At 43.5% G+C, this 27,188-nt stretch overlaps 2 protein-coding genes across 2 annotated transcripts in view; one reads left to right on the top strand and one right to left on the bottom strand.

Moving 5' to 3' along the window:
• Positions 1–1,192: 1,192 nt before the first annotated feature.
• On the top strand, positions 1,193–24,184 carry musk (muscle, skeletal, receptor tyrosine kinase). Its single transcript, XM_034603055.1, has 17 exons — positions 1,193–1,471; positions 5,095–5,221; positions 5,697–5,845; positions 5,976–6,103; positions 6,296–6,437; positions 6,569–6,693; positions 9,727–9,886; positions 10,622–10,628; positions 12,154–12,417; positions 12,511–12,704; positions 13,010–13,033; positions 13,159–13,247; positions 16,240–16,414; positions 17,453–17,639; positions 17,718–17,909; positions 19,121–19,269; positions 22,562–24,184. The coding sequence occupies exons 1-17, from the start codon at positions 1,390–1,392 to the stop codon at positions 23,260–23,262; spliced, it is 2,895 nt and encodes a 964-aa protein (XP_034458946.1). The 5' UTR covers positions 1,193–1,389; the 3' UTR covers positions 23,263–24,184.
• lpar1 (lysophosphatidic acid receptor 1) overlaps positions 10,344–27,188 on the bottom strand; it is a 45,510-nt gene continuing 28,665 nt past the window's right edge. Inside the window, exon 4 of the transcript XR_004615715.1 lies at positions 10,344–10,355. The gene's annotated coding sequence lies outside the window, so the exon portion shown is untranslated. The remainder of the gene's footprint in view (positions 10,356–27,188) is intronic.

Here is a 27,188-nt window from a genome sequence, read left to right as displayed (position 1 = left end):
GACATTTTACCATTTCATTAACAGATGAGACTCAGGGACAATGTGCGATCTCCTTTAGTTTCTTTATATTATGATGTGATCCATGGAAACGTTGCGCTACTGTTGTGTGTCTGGTAAAATGACCATAAAGTCTGATTTGATATGATTTGATGTATACATGTTATTTTACAGGTTGTTAAAAATTAACACTGTGCAAAGGTCTATTATCTTATATTCCTGTGACACAAACATGATAAAACCCATAACATCCTCTATGGCAACATCTCCATTACCAGTCACATTATTGTCCATGAGCATACACGTTCAATTTCAGATTTTCTTAAGGCAGCAGTTCTATCTAAAAGAAAAGGGAAAATCATGTCACAAACAAGGTGGCAGGTTAATAACTGTGGCGGCCGAACAATACGGTCCGATAGTCCACTTCATCCGGAGCAGAATGGACGAGGGACGACTGGAGAGAGATGCCATTCCTTTCCAAAAATAAAACAGGACATACAGGCGAGCGGGCGACAGGTGGACACAAAGGCTCCTGGACTCGCCCCCCCCCCCCCCCCCCCCCCCCCCCCCCCCCCCTCTCTCTCTCTATCCGTGTGTGTGTGTGTGTGTGTGTGTGTGTGTGTGTGTGTGTCTAATACAGTAAATACTTGTTAATTAGAGGGTTGGGATCCGCTGGTCAGTTACACTCGTACAAATGTACGTGCACAGATGTTTCGTACATCCACTTTCTAAAGGATACGGGTGTTGTAGATGCAGTATATCCTGATTTTGTGTGTTTGTTTAATATTTGACTGATAATTTATCCTGACAATTTTCTTTATGTAGAAAATCTCTGCAGCTTTTCTCCTCCTATACGGTGCAGTACATTGAGTTGCAGCTTATAGACTGAAACAGGAAAGTATATTTATGAGTTCACACTGGAATATAAAGGAATATCAGCTATTTCAGTGTTTTAACGTGTTGTTTCCATAGCATCTATCTCAAGCTGAATCCAGAAGCTTCATGAACAAACAGTGTTGTTGATCAGTGTGAATGTGGATCTCTCTGCAGCACTGGAACCTTCGGAGCTTAGAGCTCCAGCTACAAAACCTGAGTGAATGTTCATGGGGACAGATCGCAGCTGCCACTGTCCATCACCACACACACACACACACACACACACACACACACACACACACACACACACACACACACACACACACAGTGACCGAGCTGGTCCATGTAGAGCACAGAGCTCATGGCCGTCACACGCAGACGCACACAGTGAAGAAACCCTCCAAGTGAGTCAACAACAAGGTCTCCTTACCGGGCCATGGGAATCTAACCAGCGGCATACAGGCTACTGTGTACCAGTGAGGGAACAGTTTGTCCAGAGGGTCATTTAGAGTCAGTATGAAGACTGTGGAACCTCTCGCAGTGATAAAGATCCTTGTTCTGCTGGTTCTGGTCACCTCAAGCTACAGTCTACAGAGAGGTAAGTCCGGTTTCTGCCACTTAACGAGTTTTTCAGCTTTAGTTTTTTCAGCATTTAAGTTGATATTCTAGAAACGTGGCAGCACTTGCAGGAAAGGCCTTCGACGTGATCTTTCCTTTGACTCCGTGCACGCATGAGTTAATATGCTGAGGTCAAAAGGCTATAGATCAACACACTCAATGGATAGATGGGGAAAAAGGAAACATCATGAAGAACTTTTACTATTGCATCTGGGTTTTAACTTATTTTTATTCTGTTCTTGAAGAGAGCCCAGGGGTGAGCTCCTCTACATGTGTAGCACTGACCTCACCTGTTTTCCACTGCGTCCTGCAGGGAAATGGAGAAAGTGTTTATAGGCCCTACACAGTGTAAATGTGACTAAATCTATATCCTTCCTACACTCGGGCACATCCTCCCGCAGCCTGCTGTAAAGGTGCTGAGGGACCAGCTAATCTTTCCTCTGCTGCGCTCTCGGTTCCCACATGATCAAGAGACAGTCGGGCCCCAAGTGACATTTTCTTTCCTGTGTTTTTAAAAAATCGATAGAACTCTGAAGCTTTAATCAACTTTAAAGGCTGAAATCAACCCCAGTGAAAAAGAAAACAGGTTCCAGAAATGAGAAGGAATGTAAAAACATCATTAGAGACTTTTCAGTGCAGAAAGTTCACCCGTGGCGTTCGGCAGCCGGACATGTGAGATGGGAACCGTATCAAATGCTGGCACATGCACAGGCCGGCCTGCAGAGCCCAGACACATAATACATGTTTTATGAGTCCAGATACACGGTGCGTGCTGCACAGCGGCTTCGGGAGACAGGTGGTGCAGTGGTTTATGTTATAGTTGATGAACTGGGCGAGTGCAGGGCTGGATTTTGACGGATGACCTGTACTTTGAGGTCAGTGATTACAAGGCTGAAACTAATGTGGACAGTGTCTTTCTTCACAGTCATTATTACTGTAAGTGTAACTGGAGACAGGAGACAACGCTCAGTAAATATACAGCATGAGTCAACTTCCACTGACCTGGGATCAGGAGTTCTTACCGAACGTGACCACTGGGTGTGTTGTGCAATGTATACGTTTATGTCAAGATATAGCCGGACCCATTGTGTTCATTATGACGATTGTTAGTCCTTGATTAGCGTTTATCAGCATGTTCCAGCACGATATGTGGGCAGATGGGGCTCAGAAGGTATAGTGAGGGTCGTCCACTAAGTACCAGAAGGACGGTGGTTCGATCCCCGGCTCCTCCAGTCTGCATTCCCAAGTGTCCTTGAGCAAGATGCAGGACCTCAAATAACCCCTGACGACTGTGTATGAGAGAAAAAACACCCCCATGTAGAATGTGAACGTGAATGCGACTTGTTGACTTCCACCAAATGCACAACTTAGAAAGATAAAAACAAAATATACCTTAATTAGTCAGGAGTACTTTTATCCTTAATACACATATCTTATTAACTATTTCTTTAAAACACGAGCAAGTTTTAAGTTGTATTTCTGACTTGATTGACCGCAATTGAAAGCTGTTAAGTGGCTCTGCACCAACAAGTCAGAGTCAAAGCTAATTATTATTATATTGTCATTATTGTCTTTCTCAGATTTTGGCCAAACACTGTGGGTGTCATGGTGTAAAATACGCTCCACAAATACTCATTCATGTAAGATCAAAGTGTTTATGTTGCTCAGCATATCTGTGAAGCCGCACAAACACACGGGCGACTCCTCCGCGGACATCCGACCCCCCCCGACATGCCACGAAAACAACACTATTTCTGTGTTTGTCCTTGTTTGACCACGCTGAAAGTCAAAAACTGTGTATTTGGTCTGCACGATAGCATCAGAGAGAGAGAGAGAGAGAGAGAGAGAAGGAGGATAAACTTCAAACCAAAGCAAATACCAGTGAATCCAGGGGTTGTAATAAGATAGATGATTTTGAAGAAGGCCACTGTTATGGGAAAAGAGACAGAGTGTGGAAAGATCGAGAGATACGAGGAATAAACAGAACAGACATGTTATCAACAATGACGACATGGAGGAAGTTGTAAAAGACATTTGTGCGAGCAAGATCTGGTGAAACTGGGCGAGCACACAGGGAGAGTAATGACAAGATGACTGCATCAGTGGATTTTAGGAGGAAGGAACAAACCAGCAAGGAAAGATTCACCCTGCACATCGATCAGCAGGTTCTATCTTTGTATTCCTGGAGCTTATACATCAACATTATACATAAAGACAGGGATTGTTAACAAGAGGCAGTTGCAGCATTTTTAAATGTGCGATAATTATGTATTTGTACAAAGATTTTGCCCCAAAATGTCCATAATGTACATTACATACATAAATAACAAACATTGGTATTTAACCTGACAGATATACTGCAAAATTCATATTGACGTATTCAGTAATTAGATGAAATTTTGAATAAACTATACATAACTTTCAAAAGGAGATATCCAGGCGATTTGGCTTTATATCATCATATGTTATCGTCAAATCTTTATTTCACAAGAGACCAAACAAGCCCAGTGTCCTGATCCTTTCCTTTATCGTCCTTCTGTTTTCTTCCTTCACTTTATTACCCCCCCCCCTTCTCCCGTCCTCAGTACTTTGTATTCTTTTCTATTTTGCCTCTTCCTCCTCTAAGAGTTCGTGCAAAGTTTAAATCAACCCCCGATGTCTCTGATGTGAATCCACACACAACAGTTGCTGCCTCATCTCTATATCTCCTCTCATCCCCCTGTTTCCTTTCAACACATCTCTGTTTGAACTCCCCCTCTCATTTCTCCTCCTTAATATATTCACCGTAAAAAAGACCTTATTTGGGCCGGTTGCTTTAATTTCACCTTTGTCTCACTGGTCTGAAAATAAATCCATCATCTCGTTCATTTCTTTCGTGATTGAAGCTCAATCTGGGTTAAAATAAATATTGATCACGTCTTTAACTCTGGATTCACCTGGTTTTATAATAACAGGTGGTTGTATATATAAGTTGGATAATCAGTTTACACAGAGCTGGTAACTCTTTCCTTCTAACAAAGACCATCTGTTGAAATCAGATCTAGAACAAAGAGCGCGCACCGGGGACGGAGCCTGTCCTCGAACCCTGAATTAAAACGTCCTCGTTTCAGCTTCTGCTTGAATAAAAACTCAACGATACACTAAAAGACTTCAGATTGAGTTCAACAATCCGCCGTCTGTCCTTCTCGGTGGAACTCTTTAAAAGATCCAGATGTAATTTAATCCTTTAATCCTGTTTTATCCTGTCAGTCAACCTTCTACTGCTCCAGGTCAAAACTGAAACAAAAGTCAAAACCTCTGATGCGTCAGCAGAGCCGGACTGAAACAGATGACTCGGTCAAAACAGGAATGACAAGAACGTTGTGCAATTTAGCTGAAGAGATTCAGCTGTTTTCAGCGAGTTAGACTGTCATGCATTATAAAGAAACAACGTGTTCAGCTCTGTCCCTTGTGCTACAAAATACAAAAAACAAATTGCGATGACACTTTGCAGAAAGCACACATCTGCACAACAGAGTTTCAGCTCTGCTCAAACTGTGAGATATTGTTTTTGCTCCAAATGCAAACTTTTCCCAAACCAACACTGGATTTCTTGTTTCCTAGCCCCTCGTATCATCACCTTATTAGAGACAGTGGATGTGCTGCTGGATCACAATGCCACCTTCATCTGTGAGGTGCAGTCACGTCCTCCTGCTGACATCATGTGGACCAAGAACAACCAGCCGATCATGTAAGTCGACACCAGGAAACAACTCTGTGATTGTCCTCTTTCAGGTTAAATAAAGAATAGTCCTTTATATGGTGTTTATCTTTATTTTGGCTTTAATTTTTGATATGTCACACAATGAAAATGCTGATATTTGAATATAATATAATATATATTACATAATTATATTTAAATTAAGTAAGTAAAGCAAGAGAGACACACAAGGATAGAAGTTTCAAAATAAATCAGGAAATGGAGAATTGAGTGCAAACCAAAAATCCCAAAGTTCGTAGCAAAAGTCCAAACTTATCAAGTTCAAAACATCAGAATCATAACAAACACATACTTGAACTATGGATTTTTCTATATAAGGTTCATATAAGACATGTATAGCCCTCCTAACACTAACCTGATCATGTTCCCATAACTCTGACCAGATAGAGTTTGTTTCAAGTGTGGTCCATTGGTCTCTCCTGTTTACAACTCTCTGTCCCATTAGGTACGACCCCCGCTACATAACCAAGGAGCAGGGACAGATGCTGATCGTCCCTCATGTGAGAGAATCAGATAACGGAGAATACTGCTGCCTTGCCAATAACGGCATTGGAGAGTCGGCCAAGAGCTGTGGAGCGCTGCAGCTTAAGATGAGTATGTCTGTTTTCATCCAAGCTTCTAGAGCTGAATGTGCAGATGGTACAACTCAAAATGTAATTTCTCAAAAGCACTGAGACAAAGGGGTTGAAAGTGCAGCATCTTATTTTGTCCGTCTCTGCATTAGAACCTCAGATCAAACGCCATCCCACCAACCTGACGCTTCTGCTGGAATCCAAAGCGGTGTTGCCCTGCGTGACGCTCGGAAATCCCAAACCAGATGTCACCTGGATCAAAGATGACGAGCTCATTAAGGTTTGTCCTTTTTCCCTACACATATAAAAGCATCAAGGTATCCAAGCTTAGCATCAAATAGCACAAATAGCCCCCTTTTAGCTTAGTGTGTCGTTCCACCGGATAAGGAAATGATCCAAAGCCTAATTTCAAGATATTTAGTAAGAAACATGAGGAGTATGATTCTAGCAACTCGTCTCTTTTCTCCATCAGATCACTGACCGCGTGACCATCCTCGACTACGGTGCGTTGAAGATTCACAACATACAGAAGGAGGATGCAGGGCAGTATCGCTGTGTGGCCAGGAACAGCTTCGGTTTGGCCTTTTCAAAGCCGGTCACTATCGAGGTTCAGGGTACGTATCTTAATGTGATTTCTGCTTTTTTTACGCTTGTAAGAAAATTGCTATTAAAACTGAAGCGCATTACTGGTTGGTTGCAGTGTAACTACGCCAACTGCACTGTGTGGTTTCTGTGTGTTTTCCAGCTCCGGCACGGATCCTGCGGGTTCCAAAAGAGAAGAGAGTAGCGTATGGCAGCCAGATTAGCCTGGACTGTAACGCCACGGGGAATCCGATACCCACCATCACCTGGCTGGAAAACGGGAACACTGTAAGTTTCTTTAGCTTCAGTGTTTGAAGGTTTCTTTGGGTACTCCATGTTCCTCCAACTGTCCAAAGTCACGCAGAATGGAGTTAGATCGATTGAAGACCAGCTAGCGACCTGTTCAAGGTGTACGACGCCTCATGTCTAGCGTCAGCTGGGACTGGCTCCAGCCATCACAACCCTCAAATGATTATCGGTACCGTATAGATAATGGATGTATATCTAAAAGGCCAATTCTTATGCAGATATTTCTCAAATTAATGAATCTATACATATTTAAACACCTCTGAAAAAGCTCTTAAAGCTCCCTGAAAGCCATATTTCAGCAGATCCTCATCCATCCGTCAATCCATGTCTGCCCAGTCCCCTTGGACTCTCATAAATGCCTGTGATCTTATCTCCTCTAGTTTGGCCTCAAATGTCCGTCAGCACAGCCAAGCATCAGAGGAGTTTCATCACGTAGCAGGCATTGTGACACCCCGTCAGCCGAAGAGCTTTGCATAATGGGAAAGCTGCGACAATAACGGAGTCGACGGCAGGGAAAGCGAGCGTGTTTCAAAGTTCACACAAAGTTTGGGAAATGGAATCTCAATCTTCACTCGCTGCAGCGTAGATGTGAGATTAAACTCTCCTGAAGTGCTCCAGGGGATACGAGGATAAGTGCTATAAGCCGAAGCACCACAGTTTTTTTAAGTGGTTCATGGTGATTGACTCGCGTCCAATCCCGCACACATTAGCTAAGTCTCAATTCGGGGGCTGCATCTGAAGATCGATAGTGTCACAGCGGAGCAACTGGACTGTCCCGATTGGAAAGCTCCTCCAAATGTGGAAGAACATGATGTCTGTCTCGAGGAGCCGGGAATGAAACCACAGATTTTCAGATTGGTAGACGAATGGCTCTACCTCCCAGACCACATGATTGGTGTTGTTAATATACTGTCTATCGGCTTCTACTCTCAATAGTCATGTGCGTATAAACCGGGACACAAGAAACACAACTTCACACGTGCAGTACAATGTAAGACACACATCAGATACATTACCCCCCGTCTCTCTTTATCCTCTGCTCTCTCTCTGTCACTCACACTCGCTCAAAGATCGGCTCAGTGATATAAACAGCGGAGGAATTCTCATTATGGCAACAGGGGATTTAAGGGCTTGATTTCCATTTAGCTAATAATACTCAGTATTATCAGCTTTTTAATACGTGAACTTGTGCTGTGAAGCCGATGTCGCAGAGTGCTGACTTGTGATTGGACGAGTCTGGGTTATAGGGCACAAGTCCTGCCTCCTCCATGTCAGCAGATGGGACATGGACTAAAACTAACTTTTGGATAAGTTTAGATTAAATTACTTATTTGATGCTCTAAAAAGGGTTTTTACGAAATTCTGAAATTACATTCAAAGAAACATATTAAATGAATAAAGAACAATTTAGACTTGATTGTGGTAAAATCTTAACAAAGTAATATTGTGGTGACTCAGATTGGGGCTAAATCCTGAAGATTACGTACAGGACCACCTTAATGGGACGTTACTTCCAGTAAGGCAGCAAGACATTTTTAACGTGTGCGCTATTGCAGGCAGACATACCCCAAGTAATGTCTGGACATTTAATAGCCTTTGGTGCTAACTACAACATGATTACAGGCCCATGATGCTTGTAAATACTGTATGTGTGTGTGTGTGTGTGTGTGTGTGTTGATTAAAATGACTGTGGGAGCTGCTTTTCTGGCAGCAAGTAGACGTCATTAAATTCAGCGGGGCAGCGAAGAGATCATCGTAAAAACAGATGCTATCAGACGCATGTTCAAATATAGACATGTGCACAACATCACGCTCACACACACACATTACACACTCGTACACACATCATTTATATTTATACAGTACATACAGTATATATATGTCAGTGGGAAACTATGGGCAACAAATTAATCGTATCAGGCTATATTGGTGTAGTGTGAATCTTTCACGTTATTGCCTCCTCCAAACACGTTATGTTTTCTCCCTTGTTCATTTGTTGGTTTGTATGTTTGTGTGTTTGTTTGTGAGCAATATTACACAAAGACAACTGAACGGATTTCCACGGAAATTGGTGGAAGGATGTGATGTTGGTCACGGAAGAACCCGTTAAAGTTTGGGTGCGGAACCAGGATTTTTTCTTATTTTCACATTGCGTTTTTTCCGCATTTTCACCATTTTCCGAGGTTTTAATTTGTCGATCTTGATGAAAAACATCAGGCACATTTAGGACACTGATATCTATGAGCGTGGGACATTTTGTGTAGTTTGATTGAATTTAAGGGGCCTTGGCGGAGGTGTGCCGAGCGCCATGTAGTTACAAGTGTATTTCAATGCCAGACATTTATTACATGCATGCAATTTTAACAACTCAACACCCACGAGACTATAAACAGTGCAGGAACAATTTACACGCAGGGAGAATTTAAAACAAAATGGTACAATTTCGCTAAATCCGGCAGCATTTCTGTGTCACTGCTCGTTTAATTGTTTTAATTATTCCGTCTCTGCCTCCGGGAAACACTTTCTTTTTATGTCTCATTTAAATGACTTTTTAATGTCATATATTCAGGCCTTTGTAAATCACTGTGAATTCCCTTGTGTCCGAACGCTGCTATAAATAAACTCCCTGCCTTGCCTCGCTCTCACAAACCTTCTTCCAGCTGCAGCCGGGAGCCGTTTTCAGTGGAAAGAAAAGCTTTGATGGCAGCGAGGCAAATTTGTGGAGTTGAGCATTTAGCCGCTACGGGTGCCATGTCGTTTTTTCAGGTGTCGGTGCGGAGAATTTATGTAGAACGTTCCTCCGCTAGAGCTGAATGTCCTGAGAGCCACTAGTTTGCAAACACCTTCCCTATATCAACTTGGCGAGCCAATAATATGACAACCATGGGGGATGTTTGGCTGCAGGAGGGGTTCGCCCCCCTACTGGATGAAACAAGGAAGAATGCAATGATTAACGCTGCTCTAAGTTCAATGTCTCCCTCTCGTATGACGACGTGTTTTCTTTGTCCTCAGGTCTCAGGTGCATCCGTGGAGGAGACGTTGGTGGGAGAGGTGATACTGTCCGTCCTGAAAGTGACGGTGAACAAGCCGGCTCTGTTCACCTGCCTGGCCTCCAACAGGCACAACGCCGGAGCCAACACCGTCAAAGCAACCGCAAGGGTCACCGTCGAAGGTAAGTGACCATGGACTGTGGGTAGAGACGGGCAGCAGGCAGTGCAGCTCATAAATCATGCCTCCTCCATGTTGGCGGATGGGACACGGACTAAATTTAAAAGTCAAAGTACATGTTTAATAGATTTTGGGTAATTTTACATTGCTGTTATCACACTGATTGGGGTTTTTAAGGTGTTATCATACTATTATTATAGTATTCTATAAAAACAGGGTGAAAGGCCATGATTGAGCTCAAATCAAATCAAATATACTTTATTGTCCCCATGGGGAAATTATTATGCTTTTGACTTCCATTGCACACATGAAGTACTTTGTATATAGTGTGACTTCGTATGTGTGTTGTCGTTGTTGTGTCTTGTGTTATTTTAGCTGCCGGTTATATTGGTGGGGTTTTGTGTGGCCTCAGCTGTTTGGTGTCTCCCCCATTTGGTTGATTCTTCTCAACCACACCCCATGACTCCAGTCACCTAAAGACAAACAGACACACACACACACACACACACACTTGAATACCTCTCTGGCCACACACACACACACAGACACACACACAAACTGTCTGTCAACCTGGTCGTCCCTCAGTGTCCTCAAAGCCGGCTATGAAGCACCATGGTTGGATTTCTCTTCCAGCTCAGACTGATTTTTGTCTCTGTGTCTCTCTCTGGTCTCTTCCGTCCTCTCCTCCTGCTTCTCCTCCTTCAACCCACGTCTTCCGGACGCTGCCACTTCCCCATAGAGTGGAGGTAAGAGTTGTTCTTTGCTTGTTCTTCTCCTCTTGTTTACTGTATTTCCATGCCGCAATCCAGTTTTCACGAGTTTTGTAGTAACACTTTTCAGCCTGAATAGTCAGAATAACTACACAGCACATTGCCCGTCATTAAATTTTACACAGGCGCCAAAACCACTTGAGTTCTCGCTGCATTTTGAAGACACTGAAGTGCTGTCACTTCCTCTGGGTCTGCAGAGGACAACCAGCATTTTAGCTGTGTCAATAAACCTGCTTTGCCAAGAGGGAGCCGTTCTTTCAGTCACCCATGTGGTGTGAGTTGAATTTGAACTTTGCTGAACCACGTCGCATCCACATCTGGACCAGGGGAGAGAGAGAGCGACAGAGGGAGGAAGAGAAAGACAGACAGGCAGATGGAGAGAGAGGGAGAGGAGAAGAGAAAAGGTGGGAGAAGAAAAGGGGAAAAGGAAACGTTGGCCTGATGAGAATCTTTGAGGTAGAAACGAAGATAGTGGTCGCAGGCTAAAAAGGTTTACTCACAAGATTTGCCAACTCATGACCACATCTGGACCATATGTTCGTATTGAAACGGAGAGAGCGGAGAAGAAAGAGAGAAAGTAGAGGGAAGGATGACATGGTGGGATGACGGGGTTGAAAGATTTACAGGTTAGCTCGAGCTCTGACGGTTTGACTTGAACTTGAAGCACCAAACTCCCACGAGAGGCGACATCTGGAGACTGTAACTGTGCACAGACAGACACACACACACACACACGCTCACATGCAGGCAGGCAGAGACATCAGACCTTCGCTGTGAGGCAGACATGTGGATGGTGCTCATGCTGGAAGGCGAACAGATGTAAGAGCTGAGGAACATTGCAGGCAAACAGCAGAAAAAGCCGAGCTGGTAACACAGGTTAACGTGTTTGTATATACGACCGAGCGGCTCTGTCACGAGGCAGCTCCCACCGAGAGGCAGCCAGGATGTAATTTCATACGAACCTCCCGCAACTTGTTTCATGATCAACATCTGGATCGTATCAAAGAAGATATTTCTTTGTATTTTTTTTTTTTTGATGCACACCTCCGCAAACTAAAAGTCGGCCAAAGCAGTAAACAAGCGATTACTCCAGGAAGCTGTGTTCTGCAACAGCTGGTGAAAGAAGATAAAATATTGTCTTGATTATTCAATCGAGTAAAATCAATAGTGCGTGACTATAGTGAGTTAAAGGGTAATTTTGGATGTGAACATGCAGAATCTGTAGACAAGAAGTAGTTTGACCAATATCCTCTTGGAGCAGGCTTTGTGGGGCACATTGACCGAGATGCATCGGCTATCGGCCTTTTAATTCATCTCCATTCATAAGCAGATAGCTGTTAATAGAGATTAACCAAAATGCCGTCTGGACCTAAAACTCCTAGAAAGATCGGTCATTGTCTGTTTGATAAAAGAAACTAGTCGGACTGTAAACGGTGCACGAAGAACGTAGAGAGTCTTGGCCTTGATATCTTGATGTGTGTGCTTCTCTCCCCTCCGACAGACTCTATAAAGGTGTAACCGGCTACTGCAGCGCCTACCGCGGAGATGTTTGCCGCAACATCCTGCGAGACGATTCGCTGGTTTTCTTCAACTCGTCCCTCTCGGACCCCGAGGACATGCAGGAGTACCTGGTTCAGAGCTGGTCGGCGGAGCTGGAAGGCCTCAGTGCGACGTGCGGCCCCGCCCTGCGCTCGCTGCTCTGCCACGCCTCCTTCCCCGACTGCAACCCATCAGGGTTGGGCCCGGCACCGAAACCCGTCTGCAGGCAAGTTCTTTCTCTGAGTAAAGAGTGAATTAACAACATAATAAACGAGTAGTTTAAGGAGGTTTATCATCTGTTTCCCGTTCAAAAAAACAGAGAGCACTGCCTGGCGGTGAAGGAGCTGTACTGCCATAAGGATTGGTTGGTGCTGGAGAGCAGCATTTTGTTCCAGTCGGGCCACTTCAGCTCCGTCATCGGGCCCCACACTCCCAGTTCACTGCTGCCCAAGTGTCAGGCCTTACCCAGTCTTCACTCAGACCCGGAGGCTTGCACACATGTCCCCTTTCTGGGTAAGAGACCCCTCACTCCAAAATGTTTGATACATCTCTGCTCTGTGGGAACAAGAACAAGTTTCTTTTATTGTTCTTGCACAGGGCATTAAGTTTTATTTTACTTCTTAAACACAGTTGGCAGAATCTAATAAGAACGTGTAGTTATTTGTGTGCTGAAGGTAAAATAAAGTCATCAATATAATGTTAAACATTCTGAATTTACCTTCAGCATTGTATTAATATCTCATTGAAATGTTTTAATACGGATCATTTTAAAGTCTTACTCTTAATATTCAAGGTTTCTGTGTATTTCTGTATTTCAGACCTCAAGAGAGATCACATCACAAGTAAGTTTAAAAAATGTTTTCAGTCGTTGCAAATAATCTCAGACATCAACAAATTGATCCTATATAAGATATTAATTGTTAAAAACAAAATATCAATACAATTATATTCTGTTTGGTGTCAACAGCAACATGTTACAACGACAGAGGCCGTTTCTACCAAGGCAGCGTGAACGAGACGAGGTCTGGGATCCCGTGTCAGCCATGGAGCCAGCAGGTAAAGTGTGTGTGTGTTTGTGTGTGTGTGTGTGTGTGTGTGTGTGTGTGTGTGTGAAAAAGAGCACAGGGGAGAAACGTGTGAATCAAAAAAGACAGAAGTTTGAACAAGTTACAGGGAAACAGGAACCTTTTGTAAACGTCTCGTCGTTGATGGCGACGCTGCCAATACAAGCCTGGATTAAGTAAGTGTGACTGATGTGCTATGTGTGGATGTGCAGATTTATAGGTTCTCGACCTCAGAAACAGAAAAACACACACAAAAAGTGCTTACAAGTGAATACACAAGCACACACAGACACACACACACACACACTCTGTGGCCCAAAAGCCCCTTTATGTTTTTATAGATTCGATGGAAAGGGTCTGTTAGGGTGAGCTGTTTCTACTCTCCTGTGCAGTGTGTGTGTGTCTGTGTGTGTGTGTGTGTCTGTCTGTGTGTGTGTGTCTGTCTGCCAGGTCAGCAGAGAGGGAGGGGCTCATCGTGTCACATCCTGCCTCTGGAAGCAATTAGCTTTCACACGCATATGCTGCAAATGCTCCATCACAGACACACACACACACACACATGCACTTTAACACTTCACAGTTGCTCAGACACACACGTGCACTGTGTGTGAAACTGACAGAACTTTCTCCGACGTGATTCTCGACATATTCAAGCACATTAAATCACATAATGCTTGAGAAAAATAGGAATATTAGGCCTTTATCTTTAACAGTGTCTCTTATATACAATAACATACACACAAATTCACGTAAACAAACTGTTTCCCTCACAGGAAGAATTAATATCAGGTTATTGAGTCTGTGTCTCCTTCAGCAAACATCTTCTTTAATCTGAAAACACGTGACATGATTAACTGTCTCCCACTGGTTGACATTGGCAGAGAAGCTTGTGTGTGTGTGTGTGTGTGTGTGTGTGTGTCTGTGTGTGTGTGTGTGTGCTGCAGTGGACACTAGATTGTGGGTGCATTATGTCGGGATCAGGTGCATTTATGCAGGATGTTGACAATGTGCGGCTGCAGATTTCATGTCCATTTAAAATTAAAAAAGCAGCTTGAGCGACTCGAATAAAACACATATTCAAGTGTTTCATATTAAACCTCAGGCCCCGAACATCTAAAACCCGGAATAACAGACTTGTCAGGCTTTGATTTTCTCTAGATACAGCTGTAGTAATAAATATAAATAAGTGCAAAAGTGTAACAAATGAGCTTAAGCTGCAAATGTTAGCATGCAAGGCTTTTATCTTATTTGTATGTACTTTATAACTCTTATACTTAAACCTCAGCAAGATAATTGTTTGAAAAAGGAATAAAAAAAAAAGATTGTCAAGGATTTTCACATGATAGAAAATGAGAAGCCTGTTTTTCGCAATGGGTGACAAATCATTCTGGATTTTTATAAATTTGCCGTCATGGTGACGTGTAAATCTCACTGGAAGTTCCGAGAATGGAAAGTGTGACGAGCAACAGCAGCAGTGAAAGCGCCCGTTACAGCTCCGAGGTGAAAACGCATTGTCCTGCATTAAAGTCGGGATTTAAAGTTACTGAGAAAACACAGAGATATCAGGAAGTGAGCATGTAGCGTGTTCTGCTTCCAGGAAGAGGGCCGGAGTCTTGTGATTATGGTGCAGCCGGCCAAACACAAGTTTAAAAAAGGCTGATTGTTAAACACGATCACGTTGATGATGATCCTTCGGTTCCTGGCCAGGACCTAAGCTGCCATTTCCTCTTGTAAGAATAATAATAGGTTGATTGGGATGAAGTTTCTCCCAGAAGGCGACGTGAAGCTGATTGGAACATGAGGTTTACTCAGAAGGTTAGAAACAATATCTGGTTTTATGTGGGAATGTGGATTGTTTCTGTCATTTGAGGTTATTGTTATCATACTGGTAAGTTGAAGCCTTTGTTTTTACAGCAGGTTTGGATAGAATTCGATATTTGATGATATAAAGACAGGTTGAAACATCGTGATTGACACCTGAGACTCTGTGAGTATCGTCAGGATGTTGACACCTCGGCTGTGGAAGGAAGTGTCGTCCAACGTAATAAACAATCCGCGGTTTTCAATGATACATTTCTCAACTGTGAATTGAGATTTGAGATTGAGATTGAGATGAATTTGTTCTTCTCACCAAAATAACAACAACTTGCCATTGTGACTACGACATTGTTGTGGTGCTGCGAAACATCTGCAGGGATTAGTCTGGGACGGAGGTCTGGGTGTACGGTGTTGGACTTTGGAGACTTGCATCCCATCTCCTTCTGGAAGCCAGAGACAAACGGTTGTTGTTCAGGTTTCGTGCAGTTGTTGTTCTTCACATTCCCGGCGACCTGAGGCTGGAGCTTTGTGCACGACACATTCGGCACATGTGCTGAACGCAGCCTTTTCAGCTCATAACCTCATATCTCCTGGGAGCGGTTGGACCGAGGCTCTTTTGATGACTAAAGCTCGTGACACATGAAGACACCAGATGTTCCATGTTTGAGTTGGCACTCCGGTTTGCAGAAACAACCATGTAACCCCATAATGTCCCTCATTATAGAACATTTTACAACTCATGGTTATTAAAGTGGAACCCTGCGTACGGACCCTAAAGAAGTTGTGCTCAAGTCCATCTTAGTTTCATTTTCTGACGTGGAAGTCAAATTGGCTTTAACAGCTCTGAAACATTCCAGAATAAGAAAATCCAGGCAAGACGTTTATTGATCAGACTCTGCTGATCCCTCAAGTCAAGTCTGTTTCCTCTTTACCCCCCCCCCCCCCCCCAGAGCACAGGGTCAGCAACAGAACAGAGCAGATGATGTTTTACTCAGAAACACCTCTGGTCACAGGCTGGCTCCCAGATGTGCTCAGCAGGTCTGGAGGTAGAAAGAAGGAACAGCAAACTTCTGACAGGCCATCGAGTAAAAGTCTCATTTCCAATCTCATTTTCGATCTTCATGTTTTTCTCCTCTGTGCCGTTTCGTCTCCGTCTCCTCCTGCAGGTTCCCCACCAGCACCGCTTGTCTGTGGACGTCATCCCAGAGCTGAGGAGCGCAGACAACCACTGCAGGAACCCGGGAGGAATCAGCGACAAGCCCTGGTGTTACACCTCGAATCCCAACATACGCTGGGAGTACTGTGCCGTGCTGCATTGTGGGGAGGCAGACACAGCGCCAGGTACACTTATACAGTGTTACACCATGTAGTTCCATTACAGTCAGGGTATTTCAACAAGTTTTGATCCAGGAAATACACATTTTTGGTGCAAGTAGCCAAATTTCACCAGGAAACCTAACTGGGTTAATGCCTGATGCTTTTTTTGGTGTATTTAATGTCTAAGTCCAGTTTATTACAATCTAGATCTTATTTTTGTCGTTTTGAACATCCAACATATGTAAAAATAATCAGGGAAACTGAAGTAAACTAAAAAGTAATTCAGTTAAATATAAAGTGAATAATATCTATTATCTAGAAGTCACATATTTGTATCCAAAAGTTACCATAGTGACTCCAGATTGGTGTGCACACATGTGAACATGCCACCCACAGACCCACTAACACACAAAGTGCTATTGTGCTGTCCAGCGCCTGGTTCTCACCTCTCAGTCCCACCCTCTGAGAGTCACTGTTCAGGGAAAACTGCTTTTAATGCTGGCACACTAAACATTTATGGTGTTACTTAGTAGATATTATGCTGCAACAGGCAATGACAGCGCTGCTTTAAAAGCCGTGTGTATAGAGTCTGACTGAGGGATTCGGAGTTGGGCTGGTTTTTATTGGCTGTTTGGCTGGTTTTTGTCACACAGACCTGGCAACCCTGACTTGCAGGCAGTGGATTCTAGTGGTTAATGGCTCAGCTTCCTGAATAAAAAAATCTGGCTTCCACAAATGAGACGTAAGGTCGATGGTGTGTCACCGGATTCTTTACAAGTCGGTTTCTGCGTCCATGATTAGTAGAAATTCTGTTACCTTGGTCCAAACTGAAATCAGCTATTTTTGCTACCTTACTGTTTCTTCGTCTTTCAACTTAAGTTTTTATATTTTATTCTTCGTTAAAGCGACGTTTAATTAATGCTGAAAAACTACACATACAGCGGACAAACTTGTAATAACTCAGACTTCTCCTTTAACACCATTGATAAAATAAGTGTCCATGTTCCATTTATGCTCACTTGAACCTTCCTGGATTAAAGTTTATGACTCTGTGTTTGTCAGTGACGAAGCCGGAGTTGCAGGGCCCCCGTCAGCCGGCTCATGTCCCCCCCACGACCCCGGTATCGTCTCCAGCCTACTCCATGTCCGTCATCGTCATCATCCTCACTGGAGGGGCAGCTGCAATCTTCCTCTTCATCAGCATCCTCGCCTGCCGCAGACGGAGGAAGCAATGGAGGAACCGAAAGAGGTAAAGGAAAGAGAGGATGCACAGCTTCTATCCACCCTTCTCTTCCTTGCTCATCTGGTTTTATTTTGGGGTCCACAGAGCGATGGAGACCCCGACGCTGAGCGCTCTGCCGTCGGAGCTGCTGCTGGACCGACTCCACCCGAACCCCATGTACCAGAGGGTTCCTCTGCTGATCAACTCAAAGCTGCTGGCCCTCGAGTACCCACGAAACAACATCCAATATGTCAGAGATATCGGGGAAGGAGCCTTTGGACGGGTTTTCCAAGCCAGGTGAGAGAAATGGAGGAAAGTGGATGATTGAGGTAGAAAAAGATGAGGATGGAGAAGCAGATTCAAAGAGTCGTCGTCTACAAATGGGCGAGAGAGGTAATAAAGAGGGAATAGAGCAGCCAAACAAGGCCCAGGTCACACAGAGAAGTGCTGCGTCATTCACAAAGTCACAGGCGGAGCTGCTGCCGGTGTCACTTACACTGAACACTGACACGGGGTCAGTGTTCGAGACACTGAGTCTCAAGCCGATCTCTACGATACGATGAAATACCACCTGGGTCATAAAGGGCATGGAATTTAAAAAATGCAAAAAAATCTCTTCACACATCATGAAATAGTTCTATAACTTCCTACACACAGCGTTACACAGGAGTCGTGTAGAGCTCAAGCGAACACAGCGCAGATATAACAGGGTGCAGATCACACAGCAGCACGGTGGCATTTTCACAGTAGCACCGTCGGTGAGCAGCTAAGACGTCCTTCTGGCCGGCTGCTAATCCCTCAGTGAAGATGGGATTGCTGCAGTATATGGACACCCCTGGGAACACGACACACACGTGCACATATTCCTTCACACACACACATTTATATAACCTTGATTATGAGACGTCGTCTTGGTAGCTGCTCCTGTAGGAAGATCTGGGACAAGATAAAATGTCTCTACGTTTTATTTTGACATAAGCGTCTGAAACTCAAATTTGGCTTCACAACGACACACACACACACAGACTGACACACAACATTCACAGTGACCGAAATAGAACCAAGCAGTAAATAACTTCCTCCCTCACAAGTGGGCAGCAATCTATAGTTTCCCATTGTGTGCGTGTGTGTGTGTGTGTGTGTGTGTGTGTGTGTGTGTGATGTATGTGTCCGTCTATATATAAAAATCTACAGTGAGAAACAACATGTTGACTTTAGTTTGCCCTCTAGTGAGCAACACAGGAAGCTCGTATGAATGCATGTATGTGTACGTTTCCCTTCCACTGACATCTACAGTTCTCTGTAATAATACAGTTGCACAGTTGTTGACGTATAAAAACATGTTTAAAAACATCTGGTCAATGCATCACGTAAAAAAAATCCCACAATGCTAAAATACAGAAAAATCGATATTTACAATCCTTGAATTTTGCTGGAGGAGAGACTGAGCTGCATGTGTGCGTCGCACCTCATGCATGTGTGTGTCTGTGTGTGTCTGTGTGTTGCAGAGCCCCGGCCCTGCTGCCCATGGAGACGTTCACCATGGTGGCTGTGAAGATGCTGAAGGAGGAGGCGTCGGCCGACATGCAGAACGACTTCCAGAGGGAGGCGGCGCTCATGGCCCAGTTTGACCATCCCAACATCGTGCGACTCCTCGGTCAGTGGGTTGTGTTTGTCTGTGGGAGAAACAGCGAGTGAGGAGATTTGTTTTTTTACATTATTCAACTTCTAGAGCAATTTCCTTCGAGGGAGGAGGAAAGAACAACGGAAAAGAAAAAGAGAGAAAGGACAAAAGGAGATAGAATAATGTTTTAAAAAGCAAAATATGACAGAAAAGACGACCGGATTCACACAGCACATCGAATCGAACCCCTCTTCAAGTTCATGTGTTTTAGTGTTTTTCCTTTTTTATTCGCAAACCAGCAGCAGACATTTTAGTCATAGCGTGTTTTCTTTCTGAATTGCTCCTTTTTAATGACGTGTATCATAAGTCATGGGTCATTTCATCATCCAGATCTATCTGCTATTTCCAGAAATCTCTATTTTTTAAGAGAGTGAGCAAATCCCATGGAAAAAAATAAGCTTTTCTTCTGTAAATCCAGGTTCCTGTTCCCGCTCACACACACTCACCCCGAGTGAAGTCATCCTCCTCAGATCTTTTCCACCGTAAAACCACCAGAGAACCGTTTGCCAGTAAATAAGAGTTCCCTGACAACTCATGTGCCTTTGTTGGCCTTGATTAAAACCAACGTCCTCTATTAAATTTTGCATCGACACTAACGCTGCAAATCTAATCTAATACAAACACCACTCGCATCCGTATATATTTTTTCCAGGAAGACGTCCACGGATGCAGCACAGCTCAGTAAACAAGCCCATCGCCCACTGGCTGCGCTGAAAGAACTTTGTTTACTCTGGTCCAATCTGCAGCTCCGGTAGCTGAGAGTTCAAACTCGCCACCGATCGGAGAAAAAACGATTTTTATCGGAGGTGAAACTGTGCCGAACGTTTTGAGTGACACTGACTTGGGATGAGTCGTCTGCAGAGTCACTAAAGTCTCCGGTGCCGACGAAGCCAGAGTTACTTAACCTCTGATTACCCTCCGGGGCTAATAATATGCGTTCGTTAAAATTAGAGGAACCATATGTCTGCATGTCATGACTTTGCTGCTTGTGCAGGACGGGGCCTCCGAGTTCTGTATATTTAGCGATGGAGTGAGACATTACTACTGTTGAATTACAGCCCCCCCCCCCCACACACACACCAGGCAGGAGTAATCAGAGCTTCCTTCTCTGACAGGCTCCTTCACTTATTGACACACAGGACATGAACCGACTGAGCTTGACCTCCGAGCTTCCTCCCTTCGCCGTGTTTTCATGTTGTTGTCGCAGCTCCCTGGACATCACAGTTATAAGTCAAATAAACATTACAGTTGAGGCCAGTTTAAGGCTCTTGGAGAGCGTTGACCTCCGCCGAGGCCCCTGATGGAACCGCACTTAAATTCACCAGATCTGGATTTATTATTTGGTTTTGCACCAAATTGCACAAACTCATAGATAGAGTCGAGCTTCAGTGATTTGTGTGACCATGTGTAGGAGGAGACGAACAGGTCAAGAGGAGGCTGCTCATCGAAACTCCTCAAACACAAAACTATTTCATCCCCTGGCTTGATTTATGAGTGTCGCCACTTCCTGTATCCCTTGTTTCAAATTAAAAGCCAAACGAAAACAACCTCCCTGTGCATTTTTGGTTTAAAGTTTCTTGGACGACAACGAGGGCTGAAACATGTCATCTGTGTGTCCCAGCTGTTTGTTTGAAGCCCAATGATGTTTACGCAGTTATTCAAACCAAACATCATCTTCTATTTCCCTAATGCAATCTGACAGATTTGGTATTTTGGGGAGACTCTGGGATTTCCACAAGAAATTGAAATAAAGTTTTTTGGGGCCACCGACGGGTCACTGAGGTTCCAATTCACGGTTCACACATAAAAAACGAAAATGCAATCAATCAAAATTATGACTGCGGCCAGTGTGACTCAGAACAGTTCAGTGCACGAACCGCAGAGAGCGGACTCGCCATGTACCGAACTGGAAAGAAACACGGAGAAGGTCGGCCGAGCCTCGCACGCTTGGCTGTGGGACGAGAAACTGAAACTACCGTCTGGCTCCTGTCCGGTATTTCTGTCCTTGTTGGCCACTCTGCTGATTTGTTTTAATATTTTCCACAGAGCTGTGTTTTGTGAATGCCAGGTTACATGAATATGGGACATGCACGGCCTGTGCAGGGCGTCTGGGGCTCTGCACAGTCTTCACACTGTGCGCTCTGATTCCTCTGAGCTGTGCACATCGCAAAGAAGCATTCACAGGAATCCAACGATAAACAAGCAGAGAAACGCTCTTTTATAGAGGCAGAGTAAATATGAAGTGAATAAAGTAGAATACGTTTGGTGGGTGTAAATATCGGCGGAGCTAAGAAACAGATTAATGAATGGATAACTTTTAAGATAAGAGATAAAAATAATCCTTTATCAGTCCCACAACGGAGACATTTATTGTGTTACAGCAGCAAAGAGGAAAATCTGTAAAAGTAATAAATGCACTGTAAACACAAGGAAATATGAAAAATTTAAAATAGAAATAACATATACAATGTGAACAGAATATATAACGACGCCATGATAAAGAAAAAAATGACTGAATGAGAATAACTGATATTATTGATGATTGTGTCTTCTGTAGAGAAGGAAATGTTTGGTGGTGGGCGATAAATCGATGTGTATCGTTGGTTACATCTTCGTGATATTCAAAGATGTTTAGTACTTAAACAACGAGATTCTCCTTGTTGCCTATTTCCTAATTTTTATTTCCTTTATTCTAGAAGAAATACGACTTTATTCTCGTAATATTTACACTTTTTTTCTTGTAATGTTACACAACAACATTGCTCTAATACTCGTAATATACAGCGTGACAGCAAAATACTTTCTCCACATCAAGAGCTATGGAAGACGTCTCACTGCAAAATACCCCTCAGCATCTATAATGTTTCCAGAAACCTAAAAATAACTTTATTTATATGTTATTCACATCTGAAATTCAGAATGTTTATTAAACTTAAAATCTGTGCAGACAGGCCCAGGAAAAACACAAGCTTCAATTCAAAAAACACTTAGTTACACACTTATGTAAGACGTCTACGCCACTTTAGAGTTTATTTATGAGCATGTACACATCACAGATGGCTGCGTCTGTGTTTATGTCTGGACTGAATATATTTTTACCCTATACAGTGAATGACCTCATTGTATAATCTGCTGTAGGAGAAGAAACACACTTGATTCAGGATGTTACGACGTCACTAATGTGTGTGTTCTCTCACACCTCTGTGGTGGAAACTAATCTGTACTTACTGTTCTAATGTAAATCCTCTGTATCCTCTCTCACCAGGCGTGTGTGCGGTGGGCAAACCAATGTGTCTGATGTTCGAGTACATGGCCCACGGCGACCTCAACGAGTTCCTGCGCCGCCGCTCCCCGACCCAATCGGTGCACACCCTGAGCTGCGCCAGCCTCTCGGGCCGCAGCTTCTCCACGGAGTCGGACGCGGGGCCGCTGGCCGGCGGCGAGCTGCTGTCCATTTCCAAGCAGATCGCCGCGGGCATGGCCTACCTGTCGGAGCGCAAGTTTGTGCACCGCGACCTCGCCACCCGCAACTGCCTGGTGCGTGAGGAGATGGTGGTGAAGATCGCAGACTTCGGCCTCTCCAGGAACATCTACTCGGCCGATTACTACAAAGCCAACGAGAATGACGCCATCCCCATTCGCTGGATGCCCCCAGAGTCCATCTTCTACAACCGCTACACCACCGAGTCGGACGTGTGGGCCTACGGCGTGGTGTTGTGGGAGATTTTCTCCCACGGCATGCAGCCGTACTACGGAATGGGTCACGAGGAGGTCATTTACTACGTGAGGGACGGCCACATCCTGTCCTGTCCCGAGAACTGTCCCCTGGAGCTGTACAACCTGATGAGGCTCTGCTGGAGCTCTCAGTCGTCGGACAGGCCCAGTTTCTGTAGCATACATCGGATACTGGAGCGAATGCATCAGAACACAATGAGCGTGAACGCTGAGCCCGAGGCCGACTGCTAACCTGGGAGATTTTTACAAAAACACGTCTGTACCTGTGCAGGAAAACTTTATATAGTGATTTAGTGCCTGAAACCCGACTGTACACTGAAATACTGTGACTGTGCAGTTTTTATCTTCAGCCAACCAATCAGGAGACTTGTAATTAACCATCATATCACCATATTATACCATCGTCATTTAGTAATTCTTTAATCCAGATCCTTCTATTAGACAAATATTGAATGCATGTATGAACAGACTCTGACCCTGAGCACATTGCCTTAATGTGTAAAGACCTGAAACCACTAACGAGGCAGATATACCCCTAACCGCTAATCTTTACTTCATCCGTTGCATGTTCAGTTTTTTGGGGGGATATTTATTGATTTTAATTTCTGTGTCTCTTCCTGATCAAGGTGAGACAAACGGCCCGACCACTGAACGAGTCTAGTTGGACTTGTTTAAGTCGCCTCGAGCAAATTCCACAGCGGCACACAATCACTTTAAAACACTGATGCTGGTTTGTTTAGTAGCAAAAGTTGCTATTCCAGTTTTGGGCATTCTTGAGATATATTTTTCATCATGTTGTTGTTGATCATGTCTTTTTTTCTTGATTTCAGAAAAATCTATATACGACCCTGACTGAAACAGACATTTAATTATTTTATAACTTCTCGGTTCCTTTCTTTATAATAAACTCTTCAGTAACTAAAAAGATTCTGCTGAACTTTTTTAATTGGTTCTCACAGAGACAGAAATTCTTTGATATCAAACTTTATTAGTCAGATTATTTCATTGTCATATTCTGACACAATTTGGTTCAGCAGTTTTTGATTTGTTTTTTTTAAATGTATTTAATTAATATAAAAATGTCGATGTTGCCTTTCAGATGAATAACACGTTTTATCTTTGTTTTTAAATGTGGTGTGATATTATGTTTTTGTTATTTGTTATGTTACATAAATGATAAAATCTTCCCTACACTTCTCATTTACTTCGATATTTCTTGGTGCACATCACAGAGAATTAACTTCATATCATACATTTCTACACTACTGAACATTTAGGATTTTGTTATTAGAGAGGCAGAGAGTGTTTCTCTTTAATTAAGTTAATTATGAGCCTCCCCCCCCCCCAAACACATGTTCCATGACAGGTCCTCTCTGGCGCCCACCCCCATGTTTTACCGTGTGGATGCTGCAGTGTTGTTACTCACCACAAGAGGGACCAGAGGGTGACCTGCAGCAGAGGAGGAGATACTATACAGAGCTGATTCAATAGTTTATGGTGAATTTCGAAGTGAATTATCAAAGAAAAACATTGCATCCTCGCATGCACGTGCATTTATGTAAGTTTGAGAATGTGTCTGTGTTAAGAGAAGGCAGCACAGGTCATTTAAAATCAACAATACGTTCTTTTATTAATTTATTTGTGACCTAACGCATCATTATCTGGAGCTCATTCCTCCGCAGAGGCCGAACTGTCCCTTCATGAAACAACATTCAAATTCCCTTGATCCTAATTTTTATATGTAGCCGACACACTTCTAAATATCAGTTCCCTACATCAGGCCTTATTCATTTCGTCAAGATCCACGAGTTAGTCTCTGACGCATCAAGTAAAATGTGTAAAAACTCAGAAAGAAATAACAACTTAATCAAACATGGGTAAAATCATAACCTCATTTGCAGAAGTAATAACCGGTTCAATGATTTCCTGTTTGCACTCTAACACATCACTTCCTCTCCTCGCTCTGTCCATCACTTCCTCCCCGTTTCCTCTCTTATCTCTATTTGGTGTCAGTTCCTTCTCCGTGTGTCCCCCGTCTTCGAAATGTTGCAGACGCCTGGTGTAAAGAAAAACGCACATTCACACTGAACTCAGACAGTTTTCTATCCCACACAGCAAACAGAAGGTTTTCGCTGAATGCACTCTGACCTTCCTGCCGACGGACGATCGCAGCTCTCAGAGTTTGGTGAACCACAGATTCTGACTGTCACGAAGAATCATTTCCTGTTTTGTCACGATAATCCTCCTTTGGTTTGGTTCATCTTCACCGAACGGACGCGTGATAACGCTGCAGGGGAAGTTGCTGCGATTCCTGGACATCTTGGCCGACACGTCCGCAGCTCGGCTGTTAATGTCTCGTTGACCTTTCCAATGAATTAGAAACATTTTTGCTGATTCTGCCAGTTTAAATCAGTGGCTTCCCCCCCATGTGCCACGCATGAAGTGGGAAATTTGACCGCGGGGACACATTTGTCAGTCATCAAACCATGGGGGGGGCAAAGATGTGGCATCCCCCTCACTCAGCGACGGCAAAGAGGAAACTTCCCGTGTGGCTGCACCGGCTCTGATTGGCCCATTTAGGGAGTAACAGGAAATAGGGAGACATACATCAGTCAACTGGAGAGCACTCAAAAGCTGTGGAACAACAAACATGACACACGCACACAGACACACACACACAGACACACACACACACACACGGAGCATTCTTTCCTAGAAAAACATTTGGCTGCTGTTGCGAGAGCTTAATCGGTGTCACACACGAAACACAGTGGCCCTGACGACTCAGCAACTACAGCAAACGCACAGTCTTACCATGCACCGGTTCACGCAGGGTCTGCGTCATGTCACAGTTCTCGTGCACCAACGTAAAGTGATTAGTTTCTTTTGTTTATCTGCACTCAGGCGTTTTCCCATCAGCGCACACAACCTCACAAACTAATCTAAATCACCGACAAGTCCCAAGACGTGTCGAGAGCCTCAAGGTCTGTAGATCTTTATTAAGTCTAGTGAGGAAACTTGTGCGTCGTGAAGTATATACATTATCAGTGTGTGTCTGTCTGTGACCCTGTTTGCCTTTCGCTGACTCTTTGGATGTCATGGAAACGAAAACACGGCAGGATAACAAACCAAAGCAAGGCTTCGCATATCAGATCTGCAGAAAGACTCTTGAGCCGCCTTCAAGTTTCCGATAATAAAAAAACAAAAAAACAATCAACAATTCAGACTTTTGTGTACGTCATGTTTTTATTGTTGCTGGAATATCGGCGCAATGACTCAGGCTGGACATTCATTGATATCGGGCCGGGAAGTATCGATAGAATACATCACAATTACTACATCACAACAACTGGTACATGGTTTATTAAATCTGAGTTCAAGTACTTTTCTGAACAGCAATTTTCGAGCAACGTAATGCAGATATTACCGTATAATCTTTGGGATCAACACGTTTGGTTTGATGTGATGAGAATTTAATACCAGTTGTGTCCTGTAACGTTGTGTTTATTGAATGAGAATAAACTTTTGTGCAGATGATCGCAAATTGGTCAAGACTTCTCCGTCGGATTGTGTTTTTTAACGATTAAAGCTTTGGGTGTTTCGATGTCTGTCATATGTGGCCCATTGTATATATACTGTGGTTATTGGACATTTTGGAGGCTATGTTGTGTACCTTTATTATTTAAAACAAAATCATGCGTTTCCGGTGAACACTTTGTACAAAAGCGGACTGATTAATTTGTTCTACTTCAAGGCAAATGTAAGACAACGGTGTTAGCAACACAAAAACTTAAAGAGTAGCTTTCAGACTGCCTGAAAATGCCAGATCTGCTGCCCTCTAGTGGTGTAACTCCCCACCTCCGTGACATCACAGCTGGGTGTGGTCAGAGGTGAAGCGTTCAACCAGAGGGGGCAGCAAACCTCAAACTTTTCAGCCTGGTGTTAATAAGTTACTCTTATGAAGGCACTGCACACACACATATACATACATATATATACATATATATACATATATATATATATATATATATAAAGTTCTGGGTCACAAACAAGTTAATGACTCTACAAGAAATTCATTAATTAGGTTTCATAATACAAAGAGCTCATGACATAAAAAAAAAAACACAAAATCCTACAGTACATTTGGACAGAGTACG

The sequence above is a fragment of the Hippoglossus hippoglossus genome, chromosome 12, assembly GCF_009819705.1.
Source record: "Hippoglossus hippoglossus isolate fHipHip1 chromosome 12, fHipHip1.pri, whole genome shotgun sequence".
Lineage (NCBI taxonomy): Eukaryota > Metazoa > Chordata > Actinopteri > Pleuronectiformes > Pleuronectidae > Hippoglossus > Hippoglossus hippoglossus.
The sequence above is the reverse complement of the archived record's forward strand: the minus strand, read 5'-3'. Positions and strand labels throughout refer to the sequence as shown.